A 23,016-nucleotide genomic window follows, 5' to 3' on the forward strand; every position below is an offset into this window, starting at 1 on the left:
AAAATGGGTTTAGACTGGCACATATTCCTTACAGGCAGCTTTAACTCTGAAATGTTAGTGATGGCTAGGTATAGTAATCATGTTAAAATCACACCTGTGTAGTTCTGTATCTCTGTGTACAAAGGTGTGTGTACAGGGGAGAATCCAAATTTAGGATAGCTGTGAAACCAGTTTGAACATATGTCCTTAGATTCTTTCCCCATAAACACAAAAGTACAAACTAACTTATAAGTGGTACTATTTATTCTTATGTGGATCAGTTTGGTTATTACTAGCAATCTGGCTATCCTAGACAAAATGTAACTTAATTAACTTTTTGTTCTGACCAAAACCCAGAGAGGGAGAGATCAAATTTATTTAATGTGCCCGTTTTTTTTTTTTTTTTTTTAGAAGGGAGGTAATATTTAAAACCAGAGACCTCTACAGACAGTGCCATAGTTTTAAAGTGCTTTAAATCTTACCAAGTGCTTAGAAAAATGTAGTCATAATATTTTTAGAATATTCTTCTTCTTCTTTTTTTTTTTATCCTTACAGAGCACAGTAATACCAGCTTGCTAATGTAGAGGAAAGGCCACCGGATAAGAACTCATCCTCAAAGAAAAGAGGGCAGAAATGAAATTGATAGCTACTGGCTGTTTTTATTTCTTCTGTTTGGGAAAAAGTGCTTCAACTATCTACTAATCAGATGTTGTAAATTAGATTAACAAGATATTTGAAAAGCATACTTAAGGAAATCTTAACCAACATTCCCCCATTAGGCCAGGAACCCCCTTAATACTTCAATATCCTCATATCTCTTTCCTTCCTAGCTCTTCACTCACATTATAGTTTATCACTTGTATGATTATTTAGATTGTCTTCGCCACTAGATTGTCAATCCATACAGGCAAGAGCTGTAGCTGTTTTTCCTTACTTACCATATTCCTGTTGCTTAGCTAGTGCCTGACACATGAGACTCTCATTTAATGGGTAAATATTTTTTTAACCTATTATTTTGGCAGAGCTTGAAGTTGGATATTATCGATGTTGATAAAGGTGTTCACAAATGCATAGAAAATGGTATGAGAGGAATGTATATTAAACTGTTAATTCAGAGGAGACTACAAGATTGAGGATGGAGGAGTGCTGCAAGAATGTGAAAATGATCTTTTCCTTTTTACTCTGTGTGTTGTCTTGATTTTTACCTTTTTTATTCTTTTTTAACATATAAAGTGTACATCTACACTGAGTGCTAGCTGTGTCTTCTTGCTCACATTGCTTTACTTCTTTTGAGCCTTGGTATCAATACTTGTAAAATGGATGTAGTGCCTTCTCCGTATGGTATTTTAAAATTTTAATAGTATATTTTATTATATTCATTAATTTGTTTTTGTTTTTAGATTTCACATAAAGGTGATATCATACGGTATTTGTCTTTCTCTGTCTGACTTATTTCACTTGACACAATACCCTCCACGTCCATCCATGTTGTTGCAAGTGGCAAAATTTCATTCTTTTTTATGGCTGAGGAGTATTCCGTTGTTTTATATCTACCCATCTTCTTTATCCATTCATCTGTTGATGGACACTTAGGTTACTAATAAAAAAGAAACAGGCTCACAGATACAGAGAGCAAACTAGTGGTTACCAGCGCAGGGGGTGGGGGAGGGAAGGGACAAGCTGGGGTAGGGAATTAAGAGGTACGAACTATTACGTATAAAATAATCTACAAGGATATATTGTACGAATATACAGCCATGTTTTATAATAACTATAATAACTATAAATGGAGTATAACCTTTAAAAATTGTGAATTACTGTGTTTGTATACCTATAACTTGTATAATATTGTACATCAACTGTACTTCAATTGAAAAATATATTTTTTATTTAATATAAAATATTTTAACATGTGATTTATATAAAAAATTATTGAGGTATTTTATGATTTGATTTTTTATACTAAGTCTTCAAAATGCAGAAATTAAAAAATTTTGAGATTATAATTGATGAATAATATTGTATTAGTTTTAGGTGTACAACATAGTGATTGTATACGTGTTTATTGTGAAATGATATGCAGCTTATTTTCACGATATGCATTATATTTTATACTCACAGCTCATCTTGATTTGAACTATAAATTTTCATCTGAAGTAGTTGATATATATTTAGGTGTCATAATGTTGAAAATGTAGATTCACGTATTCAGGTTGTTCTGAACCATACTTAAAAGTTTTCCAGTAACAGACTAGAATTACCAGATTTTTAATTTAAATTTCAATCAGTTAAAATTTAAAATTCATTTCCCACTTGTAACAGCTACTTTTTAAGTGCTCGGTGGCTTCCTGTTGCTAGTGGGTTCTGAATTGGACATGACAGTTCCAGAGGAATATGTATTAGATTGACAGGACAGTGAGTGGTGTCCTTTTGTTCTCACTAGGGCTCTTTAATCCAGGTTTGCTCTTGTCCTTGGCTCTCTAAGAGAAATTCCCAGCTACCATATTTACTGTAGGGACGACTTCCATTGCACCATACAATGTCCCGACAGACATTGATCAGGAAGCAGAACCACAGTGAGTGTTGTGGACTAAGGGATTTATTATAGGACTTACTCATTACACAGTTGAGGGAGGAGTGGGGGTTGGAAGATCAGGGAAGCTTCACTAACCAGCCCTCCTGAAGCACTGGCGTAGGTGGACAGTTGGGGCCCACAGGGCACTCCAGAAAACCAGGCCCATCCAGCTGCTAGAGTCAAGCCTGAAGGGTTGCTGGTGGAGAGTCTGTAGAAGGCTGTTGCCACTGCACCTGGTGGTGGGCCTGGGCTTGCTTTTGTCTTCAGGGCCTGTTGTAGGGCGGAGGAGTTGGATGTGGAGTGGAGGAGAACAGGCAGAGCTGGAACCTGCCAGCATCTCAGTGTGTGTCCCTCACTGTGTCAGCGCTGCCGACCTGATGTTCTTTTACTTTCTCAGCCAATTCCAGGCACAGTCACCTGTGGAGAGCAGGACAGAACAATACTTGGACTTGAGGAGTACAAGTGGGAAAGAGCTGCAGTGGAAAGTGGAGGGGGGTGGGTGTGCAACCTTAAGACTCCAATCCGTGAAAAGAAATAAACCTTGTGCGATTGTTCTAGAGCCTTTCCGCAGACTCTGCTCTTTTTCTCACTTTTTGAAGTAAGGAGTGTGATGTTTAATTTCCGAAATCCTTGGTCTGCGTAGTACCATCCCCATCTGCTGGAATGTCAGGGCTTTGCCACTAAAAGCCTAAGGCTTGATTATGTCTTGATCACAGGTAAGATTACTCCCACTTTAGTGTGTGCATTCTAGTTTTTGAATGTAGATGTTTTACATCTTTTTGACTGAAAAAGAAATGAGTACAATTAATGGGGGAAGAGGGAAATGTCAAGGATTAAGGCTTCTGGAATCAATCCAAGAGAGGGTGTTTCTGCTGTGAAATGAGGGGCTTAGACTAAGTAGACTCCAAAGTCTCTTCTATTTTTAATATTCTGTGGTTTATTTTACTTTAATTGAATTTTAATCCTTATTTTATATTGTCATTGAACTTCTAATGTCAAATTTAAAATCTCTCTACATGAACTTATCTTTGTAGAAATTTTTAATTTTTCAAATTTATTTAGGGGATGTTAAGTCTGAGTTACCTTACCCTTCTTAATAACATGTATTTTTTTCTTATTATCATAATATGTTCATTGTAAAAATTTAGAAGGAAACAGATACATTAGAAGGAAAAAAATCATATGTAATCCCACTACCCAGATACAACTACTGTTAACATTTTAGTATATCTCTCCACTATTTTTCTTACATTTACTAAAGAGAAAGCTTTCTGAGCATACTATGGAGTAATTTGCCTTTCTCTTCTTTTATCTTTTTGTGTCACTAACTTCCCATGTCTTTTTCAAGGTTACATAGCATTTTACTTTTTAAGATTGACGCATTATGGGATTTTTAACCTGAGTCTGTGGATAGAATTCCGGGAGTCGAGTATCTTGGGCAGGGAAAAACTTAGGTATTTATTTTCACCAGCGTTTAACTGAAATGTAGCATTTCCTTCTAAATGTGGGCAAAAAGTCACAATAATATTAGCAGGATCTAATTCTTTGGCAATAATAATAATCATTAGTAGGATGATTAGACATTTCTTGTCTGATTCCTTTATAGTCATTGCGAATATCTTGAGGTGTTTACATTCATCACTACAAAATTATGATCACTATTTTACATATTTAGCATTATTTTTAGAAGGTATCCATTCATAGGCTTTAGCACATTGCCAAATGGTTCATGGAACGAAAAGTTAAGAATTTCAAACTGTTGGAGATAGTTTGCTTAAATAGGTGTCTATTTTAAATTTATTTATTTATTTATTTTTGGCTGTGTTCTTCGTTTCTGTGCGAGGGCCTTCTCCAGTTGTGGCGAGCGGGGGCCACTCTTCATCGCGGTGCGCGGGCCTCTCACTGTCGCGGCCTCTCTTTGCGGAGCACGGCTCCGGACGCGCAGGCTCAGTAGTTGTGGCGCACGGGCTTAGTTGCTCCGCGGCCTGTGGGATCTTCCCGGACCAGGGCTCGAACCCGTGTCCCCTGCTTTGGCAGGCAGATTCTCAACCACTGCGCCACCAGGGAAGCCCCCTAGGTGTCTATTTTAAACACTAGTAGAAGTACCTGAAGTTAAACTTTTGCTTATGTCTGTGATTATTTGGACATAGGATCAATCTCTAAAAGCAAAAATGTTTCATCAGATAAGTACTTTTAAAGCATTTAGATTGGCTTCCAGAAATGTTGTATTAGTTTACTCTCTTACCATACTATTTGAAAGCACCCAGTTCTTTTTAAATCACTAGCTTTTATATTCTCTAGATCTGTTATGATTGGCACTGTAATGGGTCTCCAATTTGGTGTAATGTTCAAGGAACTTCTGCAGATCCCAAAATTTGAACCAGTATAGCATGAGGCATAGTAACATTTTGTTGTGTTTAGATTATGCTAGTTTTATTTACAGCTTGGGGACACCACCTGGACAGCACGTTGTATTCCAGAACTCTGTACCAAAGTCTTCAAAACATTCTGCTTCAGGAACTCCCACACCAGAGCCATAGATGAGGTGGAGCTAGACTTGAATCAGCAGTTTTCATTTTTGTTCTCCATGAGGAAGAAATTGTCACCTTCAAAAACTATATATGTACATGGCAATGGAATCTTGGAAACACCAGAATGTGAAATTGACATTTTACTGAATAAGTGGGTGTTTAGGGGAAGGATGATAAGAAGGGGGAGGAGCTAGTATTAAGAGTTGAACTCCTGGTAGGATGGGATAGGTTTAGAACAGAGCTCCATAGGGACCTAACTGGAGAAAACGGAATCCATTAATAATTTACTGATAAAGCAAGTCTGATTTGGGGTATGTATGAGTGTAGACCTGGACCTGAGAAAGTGCCCTGGAGCAGGGGAGAGGCAGGAAAGCAGGTTGGTCCCTGGATTTGGATCCCACTTCTACCACTTAGTAGCTTTGTTGCTTTGGCCCTATCTGATCCTTGTTTGCTCACTAGTTTAAAAAAAAAAAAAAAAAAAGAAGAAGACGATGATTTAACCAGGTGGTCTTTTTAGCTCCTTTCTTGCTTTCCTTTCTTGCTGAGACTCTCATCTGGTGCTGGCATCAGGGGCTTCTGTCCAGAGATTCTCATCCTGCCTGTAGTAATTACTTGTTTGGTCAATCCTTGCTGAAGGGCTTGAATTACACAGAACACTCTTATTTGCAAATGATCAAACACCTAATTAGAATTAACTTTAGCAAAACGTGGGATGTGTTGGAAGGCTGTTGGTATATAGCTCACAGAACAGGAAGAAATTTTGTTGAGGTTCTGTCTTTTTGCTGCCTCTCTCCCAGTGTGAGTTTCATTTTCTCCTTTTGCACAATTTTCTGTTATCTAAGGAAGGGGCTGTGTTCACATCCTCTGGCATAATGAAGTCAGGAAATGATTCTTTCTTTCCAATACCCAGTTAGAAAAATCTTAGCGAAGAAGTCTCAGTTAGCTTGGCTTGAGTTATGCCCGTACCAGGACTGGTCTCTGTAGTCATAGGGATGAGTTATTAAGACCCAGGTTGGGTCAGATGCCCATCTGTGGACCATCACTGTAATCAGTGATGCAGAATCCAGCAAGAAGATGGCATTTGCCGTTAGGACCACTTGGACGGTATAGAAAGAAAAACAGTTCAACAGAAACCTGGGGTGTGGGAAATTTTTAAAAACATGATGTTGGGGTTTCATGGACTAGGCAGCAGCAGTCTTCAAACATTTGTTTGTATCTATTAAAAACAATGCACCCCACAATGAGATCCAGTTCACACCCATTAGGATGGTCATTGTCCCCCCACCAAAAAAAAAAGGGCCAAACAAACCAGAAAATAACAAGTGTTGGCAAGGATGTAGAGAAATTGAAACACTTGTGCTTTGCAGAATGCAAAATGGTATAGATGCTGTGGTAAATAATACAGTGGTTCCTAAAAAAATATTAAACATAGAATTACCGTATGATCCAGCAGTTCCACTTCTAAGTATATATATGTAAAAGAAGTGAACTCAGGACGGGAATACATATTTGTACACTGATATTCATAGCAGTACTATTCACAGTAGCCAAAAAGTGGAAAGAAATGGCCCAAGTGTCCTTGGACAGATGAATGGATAAACAAAATGTGGTATATACATCCAGTGGAATATTATTCATCCTTAAAAAGGAAGGAAAATTTGATACATGCTGCAGTATGGATAAACCTTGAAGATATTCTGCTAAGTGAAATAAACCAGACGCAACAGACAAATATTGCATGACTTCACTTCTTGGAGGTACCTGAAATAATGGAATTCAGAGACAGAAAATGGCTACCAGAGACTGGGGAAAGAGTTAGTGAGGAGTTAGTATTTAATGGGTACAGAGTTTTAATTTGAGATGAAAAAGTTGTGGCAATGGTTAGTGGTAATAGGTGCACAAAAATGGGAATGTACTTAATGCCTCTAAATTGTACACTTTAAATGGTTATAATGGTAAAATGTTATGTTAGATATATTTTACCACAATAAACATTTAAAAAAATACAATGTATTCCTTGCACATTTAACTTGGTATCTAAAATTTCATCGAAAAATGTATCCAGTGGAATCAAAATTTGTAGAGATTTTTATCCGTATTATCTGTTTAAAAAACTGTAAATTAGCTCTTTTAACAGTGGGAAATTTCTCGTTATTCCTTTTCTCCTTTACTTGTATTTCTAGTCTACTTCTCCCACAGAATTTTATACTAATGAAATGTTTTACAGTTTAGTCTTCTGTTGATCACATGTTATACTTCTCTGCAACAAAAACTACATGAATTGAAACTTTAAATTTTTTCCTGTGACTAAAAGGCTATAAGTGTTTTGGATTGCTGTGGCCATTGATTGCTAGGACAATTGATTAAGACTTTATTGTTTATTGGAAATGCTTTTTAATGAGATAAATGAGGCATTTTTATAACTCATGTAATTTTGGATGACTCACTTATTGCCAGAATGACTCAGCATTTTCAACACGAAATACATTCCTCTTTTCTGTTTTTATAGATCTGTGCCCTACTGAGTAAACTTGTTCACATAAATAAGTAGATGGGAAATGAAGGTATTGTTAGAGCAGTGTCACTCAGTTGTTTGAACTCCTTGACTTATATGCAAAAAATAAGTCATCTATCATTATTTTTAGTCATTTACCTGCTGACAGTTCCATTCACTCCTTCATATTTGTTGAAAAGAAGGAACTGGAGACCATCTAAGTTGTGAAAAGATTTGTTACCTGAGGCGTCAGTCATTGAATTTCTCAGGTTTTTGGAAGTATACCAAGAATGCTTATGGAGATTTCAGATGACTATGTTATTCTTTCACTTAGAGGGCTGTTCAACTCATTACCTGAAGGATTGAGAAAATTAAAATGCTGTTAAGTTAAAAAATATGCCCTTACAAATACAGTGTTTTTAAATGCTTTTTTTTTGGCTGTGCCGTGTGGCTTGCGGGATCTTAGTTCCCTGACCAGGGATTGAACCCAGGCCCTCGGCAGTGAAAGTGTGGAGTCCTGACCACTGGACTGCCAGGGAATTCCCTTAAAATACTTTTTATCTTATCACTTGCTTTATGTTTTGTCAAAACCTTGGGTCTGTAGATTTTAACTCGTTCTGCTTATGGAAAATGTCAACCATAAAATCTAATTTAATGAAGTTGGTTGTTGGTTTTTATCATCAAACCAATTACTTCAGGCTTGCTTTTAGTCAGAAAAAGTCTAACTTCATTTTCCCCCAGCATTTTATTTTGAATATTTTCAAGCATACAGAAAACATGAATGAATTATAAAGTGAACACCCATAATACCCACCACCTAGACTCTGCAATCAACATTTTGTCATATTTGCTTTATCACATATCCTTTTATATATCCCCCTAACCATTTATCAATCCATCTCCTTTTATGATGCATTTCAAAGTAATTTGCAGACATGGATATAATTCACCCTTAAATAACTTCAGCATGCATGTTAACTCTAATGTTCAGTATTTGTTCAGAGGTTTTTGGAGGTAAAATTAATAAACAGTGAAATGCACAAATCCTGTGTGTATCATTAGATGCATTCTGACAAATGCACGTACCCAACTCCCAACAAAATGTAGTACATTGCCATTCCCTCAGAAAGTTCCCTCATCTCCTTCACAGTCGGCTCCCACTACTACCCCCTGGAGGCAACCACCTGATTTCACTGTATATTAGCTTTGCCTCTTCTAGAACTTCAAGTAAATGGAATCATATATATATATATATATATATATATATATATATATATATGTGTTACATGAGGTTTATTTCGCTCAGTGTAATTGAGATTCATCCATGTTGGTGTATGTATCAATATTCTTTTTTATTGCTGAGTAATATTCTAGTATATGTATGTATACACCACACTTTATTCTTCTGTTAATGGTCACTTGGATTCTTTTCAGGTTTTGGTGATTATGCATAAAGTTGCTATCACCATTCATGTACAGGTCTTTTTGTAGACATACACTTGCATTCCTCTTAGTTGAATACCTAGGAGTAGAATTTCTGGGTCATAGGATAGTATATGTGTAATTGTATAAGAAATTGGCAGAGCTTTTTCAAAAGTGATTGTACCATCATAAAATAATATATGGAAGTTCTGATCGGCAACACCAAATGTTGGCAAACTGTGGAGCAGTCTTTTTAATTTTAGCCATCTGGTGGGTATGTAGTAGTATCTCATTGTGGTTTAATTTGCATTTCTTTGATGACTAATGATATTGAGCATTTTTTCTAGTGCTTATTGTCCAGTTCTGTATTTTTGTGTGAAATGCCTTTTGAAGATTTGTCTGCCCTTTTAAAAATTGTTTTTTTCTTTTACTTTTGAGTTGTTAATATTTCTTATATACTCCAGATACTAGCCATTTGTCAGGTATGGTTGCAGATATTTTCTACCATTTTGTAGCTAGCTTAATTGTTTTCTTAATGGTGTCTTGATGAGCAGATGTTTTTAATTTTGGTAAGTCCAGCGTATCAAAACTTTCTCTAATGATCGTTGCTTTCTGTGTCCTCTGTAAGAAACATTGCTATGCATTCCCCCCGCCCCAGGTCAGAAAGATAGTCTGTATTTTCTTAGAGAAGCTTTAAAAAGTTAAAACTTTTACTTTTAGGTCTCTCTGATTAATATTAAATTAATGTTTGTAAATGGTGTGAGGTAGGGGGTCAAGGTTCATTTTCTCCCCCGATATGGGTATTTGGCTGTTCCAGCACCATTTGTTAAAAAAGTCCTTCCCACTGAATTGCTTAAAGGCATGTATATTACTGGGGTTGCATTGAGTATGTGGATCAATTTGGTGGGAAATGACTTTTTAATAATATTGAATTTTCCAGTATGTAAACATGGTATATGCCATTTTAAAATCTAAACATTGTTAATATTTATTTTCAGAAACATTATAGAAATTGCTTTGACATAAATTACAGAATTCGTTTGAAGATCATTAATGTGGTTGAGGCTAAAATGAGCCAATGATCATATTTTTATGGTGGGAAGTACAAAGTAAACCTAATGTTCTCTCATACCTTAATCTGTAATGTGGTTTAAAGTATAGCTGAAATTATAAGGAAGCTTTCTTTGAACATCCTAGGCATCATGCATTCCCTCTCTTCTGAACTACTGTTATTAACACACAGATTAACAGTACATTGTTCTCTTAGAGTGAACTTTCAGGGAGTTGTGATTGACTCAAGTTCAGCCTTTAAAGTTTGATGAATAGTGTGAGAGAAAGTTAGTAAGCCTGGAGATTGGCTTTGATCTGAGAGGCAGCAGAGAACCGTTGAAGGCACTTGTTTAGGAGAATGAACACCATGCAGAGGGGGTGTTGTGTAAGAATGGGATGAATTACCTGGAAGAGAGAGTCTGGGATAGGAAGACCATTTTAAACTCTTAATGCTCAAAGTGTGCTCAGCAAACCAGTAGTGTAAGATATCACTTGGGAGTAGGTTAAGAATGCAGATTCTGGGACCTGACCCACACGGAGTCAGAGTCAGTGTTAGTGTTGTAAAGATTCCCAAGTCATTCCTATGCGCATGAAAGTCTGAGAAGTACTGCTTTAGGGAAACGCAGTCCCCCTGGTGTGAGTGGTTAAGGGCCCCAGTGCACACAACAGTTGACATGATCGTGGCAGATGTCTGACTTCTTGCATGTTGGCTCTTTCTCTTTAGATTGTCAAAATGGATTTTTAGAATCATTTCTGTTTTCTTGAGTTGGCGGTGTGGGGGCAGGGGAATAGTCTTTCAAACAGTCTTTTTAGAAATACATTCTTAGAAATGCTACTTTATGGGCTTTTTAAAACTTCAGGAACCATAAATCATTGATTTAAGTAGCCTCAACAGACTGTAAGGTCAGTTATTTAAAAGAAATGTAATGTGGGGACAAGTGATTCAATGTCCTTTCTCTGCTATTCCCAGGGACTGGAATTTGGGGATGAAGTTGAAATTTTGTAAAAGATTTCAAGTGTGGTTGCTGTACGAATTGTAATAGTGCGCTTGTTGAAAGTCTAAAGAGAAAGAAAGGAGAAGACAGCTTTCGTTGTACTGTTTGTGCAATAACTAAAGGACAGTAAATCCACTAGCAGCCTGCTACCCTCACACATAAGCTATTTGTAATTTTCTGTATTCCTTTACCAACATCATCTGTCAACATAAAACATTTTCACATAGTTACATAATCATGATATAGATGCAACTTTGTAGTCTGCTTTATGTCATTTAACATATTACCCTGCTCCCCAACTCCTCCTCTTCCCTCCTTATCCAGCTGTTGTTCTGCCGTCTTCTTCCTTCTCTTTCCTTTCATCCCTTACCTCCCTGGCTGGCCTCCCTACCTTGGATCTCTGGTTCATCTTGGGCCCTCTACCACATTATTTCTTGTTTAAGAGTGTACAGAGATTTTTCACCGCATGCCTGAGCATCAGTTTGATATTCCAGCCTCTGTTCTTCCTGGCTTGGCTAGCCCAAACACGCGTTGCTTTTTACCTTCTCCCCTATTACCTCCTCCGAACCAGGTCCCTTTCTGCCGAGGATCAGCTCGTGATGCATCTGCTATGTGAAGCCACCTCCGGTTTCCCAGGGGCCTCAACGGACTTCTTGTAGTCACCATCTACCTTTATACAATGGAACCTGACTTAATGGTTTCATAAATGGGGGCCTGAAGTCACTACTCTTTTCTTGTTTCACTTCCCTACTTGGCAGATGCTCAAGAATGATAGCTGCAGAGGACCCTGAGCAGCTTCATGCTAAGTTTTGTTGGCAGAGGAGTCATCAGAGGACAGACAGGTTCTTATGCTGAGGATGGAAATGATTAGAGTTGAGGCTATACTTCTCTGAGCCCTAGAGCCAGAGCTCCTGGGTCACCTCTGTATTTTGAGTCTGCCAGAGGTTACTGTATTTTAGACTCTGGCAAACTTTAGACTTTGGGTCAGTTTACTTATTTCCATGAGTTGTCCAGTTGCTAAGAAGTTTGGGAGATTAACTATAAAGAAGATAACTGATATTTTCAAAGGGAGATGATTTTAAATTTTTGAACCAAATTAAGAAACTTAAATCGGAAATGTTGTGTAGGTATTGATATAGAAACTTGCAGGGTTAGGGTTAGGGTTGATGTAGAAAGCATTTAAGCTGAGACATTATTCAAATAGATAACCTTAGAAGGAGAAGTCTCACTTCATCATGTGCTTGTTCCCAGTTTTTAGTATCTTCAGAGTGTCTAGTTTGTGCTTGGCTAAAGGTTATAAAGAATATCCTCCAATAAAAAGGGTCAAGTTCCTGTCCAGCATCAGATGTGAGTTTGAGAAGCAAAGATGGGCTTTACTCAGTAAAATCAGCCTTTGTGTTTCAGACCTTTCAACTTACTGAATGTTAGCCTGTGTTGACAGTTAACTTCTCAGACTTTCTGTCAATATAGATTGAAGAGGTAGAACAGAATGGGCAAGTTTGGAGAGCTGGGATCAGGAAGCCATTAGAAAAGAGGCTTTTTTGGGTAAAATGTTTTTGAACACAAATGGCCACAGATAAGAGTGATCATGCCTACCAGTTTACCTAGGACTGTCTCTGTTCAAGCTTGCTGTCCTGGTATGATTATTAATATTTGCCCCCTTTCTCTCTCAAGAGTGCCTTCGTTTGGATGATAAATTATATGGTCACCTACTAAAAGCAACATGCTGATAAAATACTTTGTGCCAGGCACTGTACCAAATGCTTTATGTAATCCTCGCAAAACACCTGAAAGGTAGCTGCTGTTGCCACTTTACAGATGAAAAGATCCTCAGAAAGGTTTAGTAACTTGACCGAGATCACACAGTGGTAGACCTGGTGAGTAAAAGCAAGCTCTATAAGACTTTTTAAAGCTACTTAATTTTTCCCAGCCTTCCACGCTAAGGGTTTAACAGGGTCTTCTATTAATTTGAGGAACTAGTGAAAGAATCTTACAGTGGTAGTGCAAGCCTTTACCTGAAAGAAACAGTGGAATGGAGAATGTCTGGATAAAGATAAAGGTGATGTCTTAGTGGGAATGCTGGGATTAAAGGGAGAGTTACACTGTATTTAGATCTCCAGGCTCCTAGATGCTTGTAGCCATTTGTTTCTAAACGGACTTAAACTGATGTGCTGCTCAGGCCTGGGGTCTTTCTGCTTGGGTTTGGAAGTTCATGGTAGTTGTATAGATCAATGCTACTCAAACTTTTATGTGCATTAATATCAACTGGGAGTCTTGTTAAAATGTAGATCAATTCCATAGGTCTCAAGTGGAGTCTGAGATTCTGTATTTATAACAAGCTCCTAGTGATGCTGATATTGCTGGTCTGCCACACTATAGTTTGGGTAGCAAGAGTATAGTTGATGATTAGATTCTCTCTGCCTGGGGCATGAGGGTACCCATATCCACAAACGCCCTGATTTTAGATGGGGAGGGGAGGAACGATTGCTTCTAGTTGTAGGTGTGCTCACATGTGATGGAAGGGACTACATGGATAGTTGGTGTAGGTGGGGAATAGGTACTTAAATATGGATTTTTTAAAGGAAGCATTGTGTTTTTATAATTAATACATATGGATTATTTTTAAAGTATATCCTTAGCTTAGGGGAAGGGTGGACAGAGAAGCAGGAGGGAGTGGTCTGGGGTGGGGGCAACACCAGCATGGGTGAGTTCTTGCTCAGCCTGTGCAGTGGTGAAGAAGGCTTTGATAGGCACAGGCAGGGAGCAAGCAGAGTATCTACAGCCAGACAGGAATAATGTGGATGGATGACACAGCAGCAAAGCTCTTAAAAAAAAAAAAAAAACAACAAAAAAAAACCAAGGGGAGGAGTCCCTCCCACAGACTGGCCATTTTCCCCCTCTAGGCTATGCCTGAGTGCCTGTGGACAGAAGGGTATACTCAGGAGGCTCTGGCCAGCTGTTCCTGTGGATAACAGCATTATCCTCCACTCTGCCCACTTCGTAACCCTGTCCTGGGCGGTCCCAGGTGGGCATGCTTCCTGTCTCTGGTTACTTTTTCTTGTAACATGGGAGAACAAGCAGGGTGGAGTGCTGCCTACCTGGTCTAGGTGCGAGCAGCCTGCTTGCTGAAGCTGGGACCTTCGCTTTACCCTCCTTTCTGAGGAAGAAGCCTTGTGACTGGAGGTCATGTTGGAAAAGGACTGATGCAGGAGAGTATGTTGGCAGACAGGAAATGGCAGTTTCCAGAAGCTCTGGGCAGAGCTGGACTTGGTGCTGGAGCTGTGAGTGGTCACCAAAATAGGGCTTTGGTCCTGGGCAGCACCCTTGAGAGGGGGCCTGGGCAGCCAGAGGCAGTGATCCTTACAGCTGGCCAGTGTATCCTGAGTGCTCCTGGAAAAGCAAGAGAAACAGTGTTGACCGAGCCAGGTGATGTGAGCTCCTGCACATGGGGTTTCTGATAAGGCATAATCCTGCTTCTGAGACTGTTTCTCTTACTTTGGTCTGTCAGACACTGTTTTGGGAGTGTCTCCTCAGTCTGTACCTGCACTTGCAGGAGGGAGGAGCTGGTCCTGCTGTATCTGCTCGTGACTGATGCCCATCCTTTTGGGGTCAGGGAACTTGGGAACAGGGAGTATCCTAGTCAGGACAGATCTGACTCTGGCATGTGGGTTGCCCAGTGACTCCCCCTCCCCCTGCCCAAGCTGACCCCCTTTCTCTGATCAGCTGCTCCTGACAGGCCTGGCGCACCAAGTGTTGTTCCCCAGGGTCCGAGTGTACAGTGTTTTTCTGAAGGTTGTCCCATCCTTAGTGGTAAACACTGCTGTGTCAGGGTACTGCTCAGGGGCCACTTGGAGCACATAGATTTTTGCTAGCAGAATTGTGAAGCTTTGCATCGGGCTGCAAAACCAGGGCTTGAGCAAGCAGCTGGAGAGAGTCCAGGACTAGAGTGTTTTTGGGTTTGGGGGGTGGAGAGCAGAGGGAGGGAAAGGGAGGGGCAGGAGGGCAGAGCTACACAAGCAGGCAGTCTGCTGCTTTGGCTTTGCTGTCGGCAGAGAGGACTTCAGTCGTGCCTGAGGGCCGCTTGGCCACTATTGCTGGAGACCGGAGGGCGCTGCCTCGCAACCCTGACTTACCGGCACTGCACCCGGACTGTTCCAAGTAGCTGTTGTGCTGTCTTTTCCCTGGGAGGCAAGTCTCCTCCCTGTCGTCCCCTCCTGCTCCTCCCCCGTTCTGTGAGGGATGATGCCGCTCTCTATTGCACAGCTCAGCCGGCTGATGTCACTGGCAGCGGGAAGCATCAGCAGCCTGATCACATGCTGGCCCAGTCTGTAATGCAGACGGGATAGGGGTGTGTATGTGGGGAGGGGGGCTGTATGGCAACTGCTCTTGCTCTAATACCCCCAAAAGTGCAGAGGCAGCGGCTGCAGCATCCAGCCAGCTTGGATGTCTGGTCCTTGAGCCTAAGGAAACTATTATTAATATTATTTATTGTTGATAATACTGGGGAAAACAGCACTTAACTCTGGGGTTCTGCTGTCCTCCTGTCCAAAGCAGACTTCCAGGACTCTGAAGAAACAGTTACAAGCAGGATGCTTTTCCCCACCTCTGCGCAAGATTCTTCCCGTGGCCTCCCAGATGCAAATGACTTGTGCCTTGGCCTGCAGTCCCTCAGTCTCACAGGCTGGGACCGACCCTGGAGCACCCAAGACTCAGATTCTTCAGCCCCGAGCAGCACACACTCAGGTGAGTGCCAGAAAATGAGTTGGCTTGGGGAGGGGGGCAGGGGTATATGGGGTAGTGAGTGAAGGTATCCACAGCAACAGTTGTTCTGTTCACCTTTGCATCTCCCCCCCTCCCCATACAACATGGAGCTGTTTTGCAAAAGATGGAAATGCTGGCTGTGAGTGTGGCAGGACAGATGGTTGCTCGTAAAGGCAGGCATGGCTTTTCCACTTACCCTGATGAATTCCCTGGAGTTGTTAGTCTGTACCTGAGGTGGCCCTGAGAAGGGTCCACAAGGTGACAGTCTTATGCAGAAAAGCTCCAGCTAACCCCCTAGTGCCCAGGCCTGTCTTGGAGATGATGAAGCAAAACACTTTTAGGCGGGGGAGGGGACTTAAGGGGCTGATTACTGGATGTCCAGATTCTGTTTCTCAGTGGCTTTTAAAACTAGGGAGCTATGTGTGAAGGATGGGTGGTCCCTGAATCATGCCAAGGGAAGAATTTTAACCACAAGTGAGGCTGGGTAATACTGGGATTTTGGAATTGGCTTAACATAAGGTTAAGAGCATTGATCCTGGAAAGGGGTAAGCAGGGTAAGTGGGGTGGAGTAACTCTCAGCTGCGGAGGCTTTTTTTTTTTCTTTCTTTGTGTTAAGGGTGACCAAGTGGATGAAGGAAGAACCACTCCCCTTTAGGATCCCTTGTCATCTTGGAAGGATTCGATGGGGACAAGTTGAAGGGGCTTCTTGGCCTTGAACTGCTTCTGCTCAGACCTTCCCATTGCCCATTTATTTCCCTCTTGTGGTTCAAGGGGGAGGGTTGGCCAGACGCAAGTCTTGGAGTATTCAGGAAGAAATGTGAACTTAAGAAATACTGTAACTATACATAAAAATCTATGTATTTTGCTTTATGTAAATTACACCTTAATAAAAAGAATATTGGCAGCAGGTACTTTAAAAAGATGGAAAGCGGGGGTGGGGGCGGCCATTTGCTGTTGGTGCTGACAGTGGGGTTCACAGAGCCTGTCATCCTTCTTTGCCTCCCCTCTCCAGAAGCTGGCAGTCATGGCAGCAAGGTATTGTCTTGTTGGTTTCTCTGGCCTCCACCCTGTTTGGCGCAGGTCTTTTTTTAGAATGCTTTGCAGAGCCTGGGACTGTTGTGTCTGTTGGCATTTTAATGCCCAGTTTTTTGGTAAATCCCATTTGATTGGGGGTAGAGGGTGGATTTTTTTTATTTGGCTGCAGGTGGGGAAGAGCTTCACCTTAAGTAACTACCTCTGAGTTGAGGTAGAATTTCTTGAAGTACCAGCCTTTAGCTGACTCAGGTTTTTCCCTGGGCTTGGAAGTGTGGTGTCACTGTTTGGTATCCTGTGCCGGGAGATCTTGGCTTGGAGGCAGTGGTAGTTTATGTGGTATTCTGAAGCCAGCGGGGGGCCTGTGAAGCTGACCTTGTCCCCACCCTCACTGCTGTATCTGAGCAAAAGACAGGGGAGCCCACCCAGGAGGCGGTCACCTGTCTGTGGTGATCAGTGTTTGACCAAGACACTCTCTCTCACTGGTATCACGTTGGGTGTGGCCCTTCTTTGGCTCTGGTTTCTCTGAGCTACAGGGGTCCTTCTGAAATGTATTACAACAAATAGAAGTGCAGGAGAGGCCAACTTGGGGCTTGGAGAGGTTGTCCTGAAAGTCATTCTGAAACTAGGCTGTTACAAAAAAAAAAAAAATAGCTTGGGCCCAGCCATAATTTCCTCAGCTTCCCCACCACCTGAAAGGCCTGTTAGTAGTTATTTGTCTCTGAAGTGGGGATGGATTTACTTTTCCATGTTCTGTCTCAAGCACTTAGGTAATAAATACTACATGATTTTTTTGGATCAGGGATGGCCTGTAGTCTGTGGCCCTGGCATTCATGGGAACCCAGAGAGTTGCCCCAGAGGTATGACTTAGCCATGGGCAGGGTTAGTGTGTGTATGTCTTCCTTTCTGAGGGTTGAGGGGGCACCCATCCCTGATCCCCATGTTATCCTTGGGCTTGGGAGCTGTGGTGATGGCCATCTCTTTCCTTTCTCTGAGCTCTGGGCCTTCTTGGAAAGCCCACATGAGGGTGCCGCCTCCTGGAGTAGGACGCAGCCCTCCCACCAGCCAGCTGCGCCCTTGCCAGCAATGCAGGAACATGCAGCCCACATTCCAGTGCCTACATTGCCTCCCCTTCTGAAGACCAACTAGCTCAGTTTCTTCAGGGAGGGAGGAGGTATTTCAACAGCTCTGGACAGTCTGGGAATCATCATTGCAGGCAGCCTGGTAGCTTGCTGTCTCTGTGTGGAGCACATGGTGCAAGCTTCTTCCTTGGCCCTGCTGGGGGATATATTGCCCCATGTGGCTATGGGTTTACATCTGACCATTTTCCACAACTCTTAAGTTTTCAGCAATGTGTAGGGGGCAAGGTTGGAGATAGCAGGTCTCTTGCCTGAAAAATCTTGGCTAAATTCATTCAACAAATACTGAGCACTGGCTGTGTGCCAGGCACTGTGTTAGGCACTGAAGGTACATCAACGAATAGAATTGTTGCCCTTAAAAATCCCCTTAACTATCAAGGGGAAATAGATGAGAACGTATACCAAATGCAGCATGGTAGTTGCTGTGCTTGGGGGCTTCCATTTTCTCCCCTAAGGATTTTTTTTGGCATTGGGGCAACATTTCATTGGATTCTCAGCATGAGACTGGTACATGGAGACCTGTCTCCAGGGGCTAGGGTCCTTCTGCTACATGGATTTCATTGGCCTGGGAGGCCTGCAGGAAGACCCTGGGGTGTAATCTGTTTTTGAGAGTTGTGCCTGTAAGGCCAGCATTGGTTTGGGTGTGGTACTCTGTGAGGTCCCTCCCTTCTAGACTCTGCCTACCCCTAAGGCCTCATCTCACGCTGGGGAGGAAGCCTTCCTTCCCATCAGGGCAAGATGAATGTTAGAAGTGACCCCAGTGACATGTGTCTGGGGCTACCTTTGTCCTACTTGCAGTGTCCTAAGTCCTGTAATGGAACAGGAGGGCTATGAAAGCTATCCTCAATGTCCTGGGATGGGGGAGAGAGTGACTAATCACCATTTATTGACTACTTCCTATGTGAAGTATATCACATGATTTAATGCTTTCACAGTCCTGTGAAATGGGTACTATTATTGTTCCTATCTGAAAGATGAGGAAATAATGCTCACAGAGCTCGTGAAGTGCCAAAAGTGAAACAACGACCAGAATTCGAGCCTGGGTTTCTTTGATTCCAAGCCTCTTATGCTTCCTATCACACCTGTGTTCCTGTGGGCAGAACCCTAACATGTTGAGCAGGAACACTTCCTGTAAAGTATCTCTGTATATACAACTCCAGGGCTGTTCAGCCATGATGTTTTCCTTTGCCGAGGTCACTCAAGGCTAGGGCATGAGATGGTTCTGACTCCCTCTTCACCCTGAGTCTCCGCTCATCAGCTGTGCCCCCCCGATGCATTTGTATTCCTGCCTTCACCCGGTGACTCTTTTGCATGCAGCATTACTCAGCAGGAAGTGGGGTGACTGAGAACCTACTTTAGGGGACCTGGAAACAAGGACTCCCAATGAAGGCCTTGTGCAGAAGCCCAGCGGGCAGACCAGACGCTCAGTCTAAGGATGCCAGAGGACATGTCCTGTTTTCCGACTCTTCTTAGAAGTCCCTTGGAGATTAACCTGTTCACCCTCTTTGGTTTCTGCCCTGACCGCTAACCAGTGCAGAGGGTGTTCCCTGTGCTGTGTCACTTATAGGCTCCCCATTGGTCTGCAGGCTGAATCAGCCTGGGATGAGAGGGGAGTCTTCAGCATTTTGCTTCTGCTGCTGCTCTACTTCCAAATAACCTTTCTGAGGCAACGTTCAGAGTAGGGTTGGGTTCCTCCTCTGTGGAACATGGACTTCTGGGCCCAAGCAAGTTCTCCTGCAAATCTACCTCAGCTGTCCAAGTCTTGACTGCTTATATTCCCAGTATGTAGCACAGAGCCTGGCTCCTGTCTTTTTAGTAAGTATTTACTGAGTGAATGATGAGTGCTGAGTTAATTCCGGGTAAGTTTGAACTACAGAGTTCAGACAAAGTCTCTTTCTATTCTGCTTCCTACTTGTGTTGATCATCTGGACGGACAGATTGTTCAGTGATCAATATCTCTGAGCCCTCATATCTTTTAGGGCATGATGATGCATTTACAGAAAGTTTTTTTCATACACTGGAGCATGAATTCTGTCATGGAGTCAGGTAGTCTCCTGAGGGAGAATAGCTTTTAGTGCAGAGAGGAGGGAGGGCCTGAGAAGCAGTGTGACAACGTGGTACCTCCTAGGTGAGAAAGAAGTTGAGGTGGTTGGGTCCAGGGACCGAGTATTGCTGACCTTACATGGGACTTGAGCATGTCATTTCTTCAGGTTAATGAAACTTGTCTGGTGATCAAGATCGGGGAGAAAGGCTATGTCGGGTACCACCTTGGACCTGTGGGATCCAGAGTTGGTGGAGGGAGTTCAGACTCGCAGGATCACCCCCTGAGTTGGGGTGTGTTGTAGAGTTGCAGGGTTGGGGTCATAGGCAGAGAGCGTTCTGTTATACCTGCAATGAGTGCTCCTGTTATGCCTTTAGGTAGATTTTGAGCAGGCAACCCAGGACCGAGGGTTGGGATAGGGAAGAAGGGTTCCACGTGCAGCCTTGTGTCTCAGGCTGGAAATAATGGCTCCTGGTCTGGGTTTTTCCCATGATTACTCCTGTTAGACAGACTATGATGTCTTGGGCCTGGGCTCTCCCTGAGCTGAGCTCAAGCTCGGTGTCTTGCAGTGCAGGCATCCGGTGCCTGGCTCCTGCTGCCATTGCTGCTGCTGCCATCACTCTTGGGTGCCTTTGTACTCTTGGGGAAGGCTTCAGAAAATTCCAACAGTGACTCAGCTGTAAAACCCACAGGAGCTGGCACAGAAGGGTGAAAGTGGAGAAAGTTAACAATCAGTCTAAAAATATTACTGCTGATTTGGTCTCTTGTACCCTCTGAGGTAGCATTAATGAGCTGGAACCCTCTGCCAGGTCCTCTTCTCCCCGTGACTTCCGTTAGAACTGTCTGTAGCTGATGCGGATTCCTGCTGGCATGTGAGTGGGGATGGGTGCCTGTGCTCCAGGGAGAGCATACTGTTTTTCTGTTTTTCTTAGTCACTTTTGGAAGATAAGGATTTGCCGTACACTTGGCCACCAGGGCTGGAGGCACCTGGTAAACCTCAGACTTCCTTTGATCCCTGAGTTGTAGAGGTCAAGATAGGAGCAGAGCAAAGAGGTCAGGGCCTTGGCCACCATTGAAAGGGACTATGAGACTTCTCTCCCACACTCTCCCCCCGCTTAGTCCATCTAGGTTAATACTTGACATCTGACTTTGATGAAATTCTATGCCGTATGATGGGGAGTGTAGTTTGAGATCGGTCACTGGCCTACAGCATAAGGAACCTGTCACTTCCACTGGATTTTAGGTTATATGGCTTGAAGAGAGTGTCTTCCCAGGAGGTATACTTTATACTTAAAGTTAGGAAGAAGTGATTGCTCCTTCCCTCCTGATTCCCAGCTGGTGGGAATCAATGCTCCTTACTCAGCAACCTTATATAGGGGAATATAGTCTCATGGGCTGAGCTGGGAGCAAGACAGGCTCTGTCTCTTGAATCGAGGTCCCACCTTCCCTAGAAGCCCACTGTCTCTGCTGCTTTCCTCCCTTTGATCTGTAGATACTCAAAGAACTACATAACCAGGTCCTTTGTGAGGTTGGGCTGTATAGAGGGACAGTCAGGTCACTGTAGGGCATCTGACGATGAGTGACAGTTTCCAGAACTTGGCTCCTTCTGTGGGTTGAAGAAACTATCAAACCACTTAGAAAATCCTTGGCCTCTTGATATAGGTTTTCTTGTCTTCCCTGTATCTTCTAGTCAAACTCCTGTATTCTTGGCCTCTTCCAATTTAATATTTGCAGGAAACTGATGTGGAGGGGCTGATGTGACCCAGGTGTGTTAATTCTGGTACACTCTGATGTTTCATGTTTGTCTGACGGCACTGCCCCTTTCCTGTTTTCCTGTGTGGTTGGAATAGTGTTCAGTGGATACTCTTCCCTGATCCTTGTATTTGAATGTAGAAGTATATTTCAGTGGTTGTGAGGATCCCAGGGAGAGTGACTCTCTTCAGCCTGTATCTATATATGTTTAGTTCTCTTTGAAGAAAGTATTTGAAACTAGTGGAAGGAATATTGTCACAAATTTGATATGGCAAGTAACAGTACTTTTTTCAACCTCTGTTTTGGTGATGGGCTGGGTCGGGATGAACTGAGGTTTTTTTCCCTCTAATTCTGAATTGCATCTCAGTCAGCAGTGTGTCCTTAAATTGAATAACCTTGATAAAAGGGGAGTAGCCTCAGTGAGCATACAGGCTCCTAGGGATATGATACTCGCTTTCTTTCAGTACTATTCATATTCAGCAAGCGTTGATCACCTGCTTTCTGCCAGGTGTTGAGCTAATTACTGCTGGAGTGGGGTGGTAAGGTGGCCCTTGGTGTGCTTGGTTGAGAAGGCAGAACTTTGTACCCATGTGTGTCTGCAAATGTCTATGCAAGTCTTTCTGATGCTTTAAAAAGCTTGTTTAAAAGAAGAAGATTTCTCTTATAGGCAGAGACTCCAAAGGTACTCAGTTGCTATTTTTTCCCCTGAGATTCTAGTCCCTATTAGTTGTGCTTGATTTCTGTTTTCTGGTCAGATCAGTTGCCTTGAAAAAGGTGAAGAAAGTCAAATGGGCATTGACTGGTTTTCCTTCGGTCATAAAAAAATTTTTTTGTTTGAAAATTTCAAATTTACAGAAGTCACAAATACAAAATAAAAATTATACAAAGGTTACTTGTATTTCGTTTATCCAGATCCTCCTGTTGTTGACATTTACCTCATTTGGTTTATCATTTGCAATTCTCTCTCTATATGTATATCTCTCTATAATTTCTTTCTGTACCATAAAGAATAGAGATGTTCTGACGTACATTCATGTACAGCAAAAGCTATGAACTTCAGTCAACTTAAAATTGATATAATACTCTCATTAAACTGTTGTTCATATTCCAGTTTTCTCTGGTGACCCAATAGTGTCCTTAATAGCATTTTTCTCTCCTTTGTCTCTTAGCAGTTGTCTGCCTCAAGCAGTAGGCCCACGCTCTCTTTGTATTTGCTTGATATGAGCTTACAGAGTTCTTGTCTTG

General features: G+C 42.0%; 1 protein-coding gene across 1 annotated transcript in view; it reads left to right on the forward strand.

Moving 5' to 3' along the window:
* CPEB1 (cytoplasmic polyadenylation element binding protein 1) overlaps positions 1 to 23,016 on the forward strand; it is a 94,281-nt gene that overhangs the window by 53,713 nt on the left and 17,552 nt on the right. Inside the window, exon 3 of the mRNA XM_059915364.1 lies at positions 15,601 to 15,789. Coding sequence (XP_059771347.1) covers positions 15,636 to 15,789 — 154 coding nt within the window. The 5' untranslated portion in view covers positions 15,601 to 15,635. The remainder of the gene's footprint in view (positions 1 to 15,600; positions 15,790 to 23,016) is intronic.

The sequence above is a fragment of the Balaenoptera ricei genome, chromosome 2, assembly GCF_028023285.1.
Source record: "Balaenoptera ricei isolate mBalRic1 chromosome 2, mBalRic1.hap2, whole genome shotgun sequence".
NCBI lineage: Eukaryota > Metazoa > Chordata > Mammalia > Artiodactyla > Balaenopteridae > Balaenoptera > Balaenoptera ricei.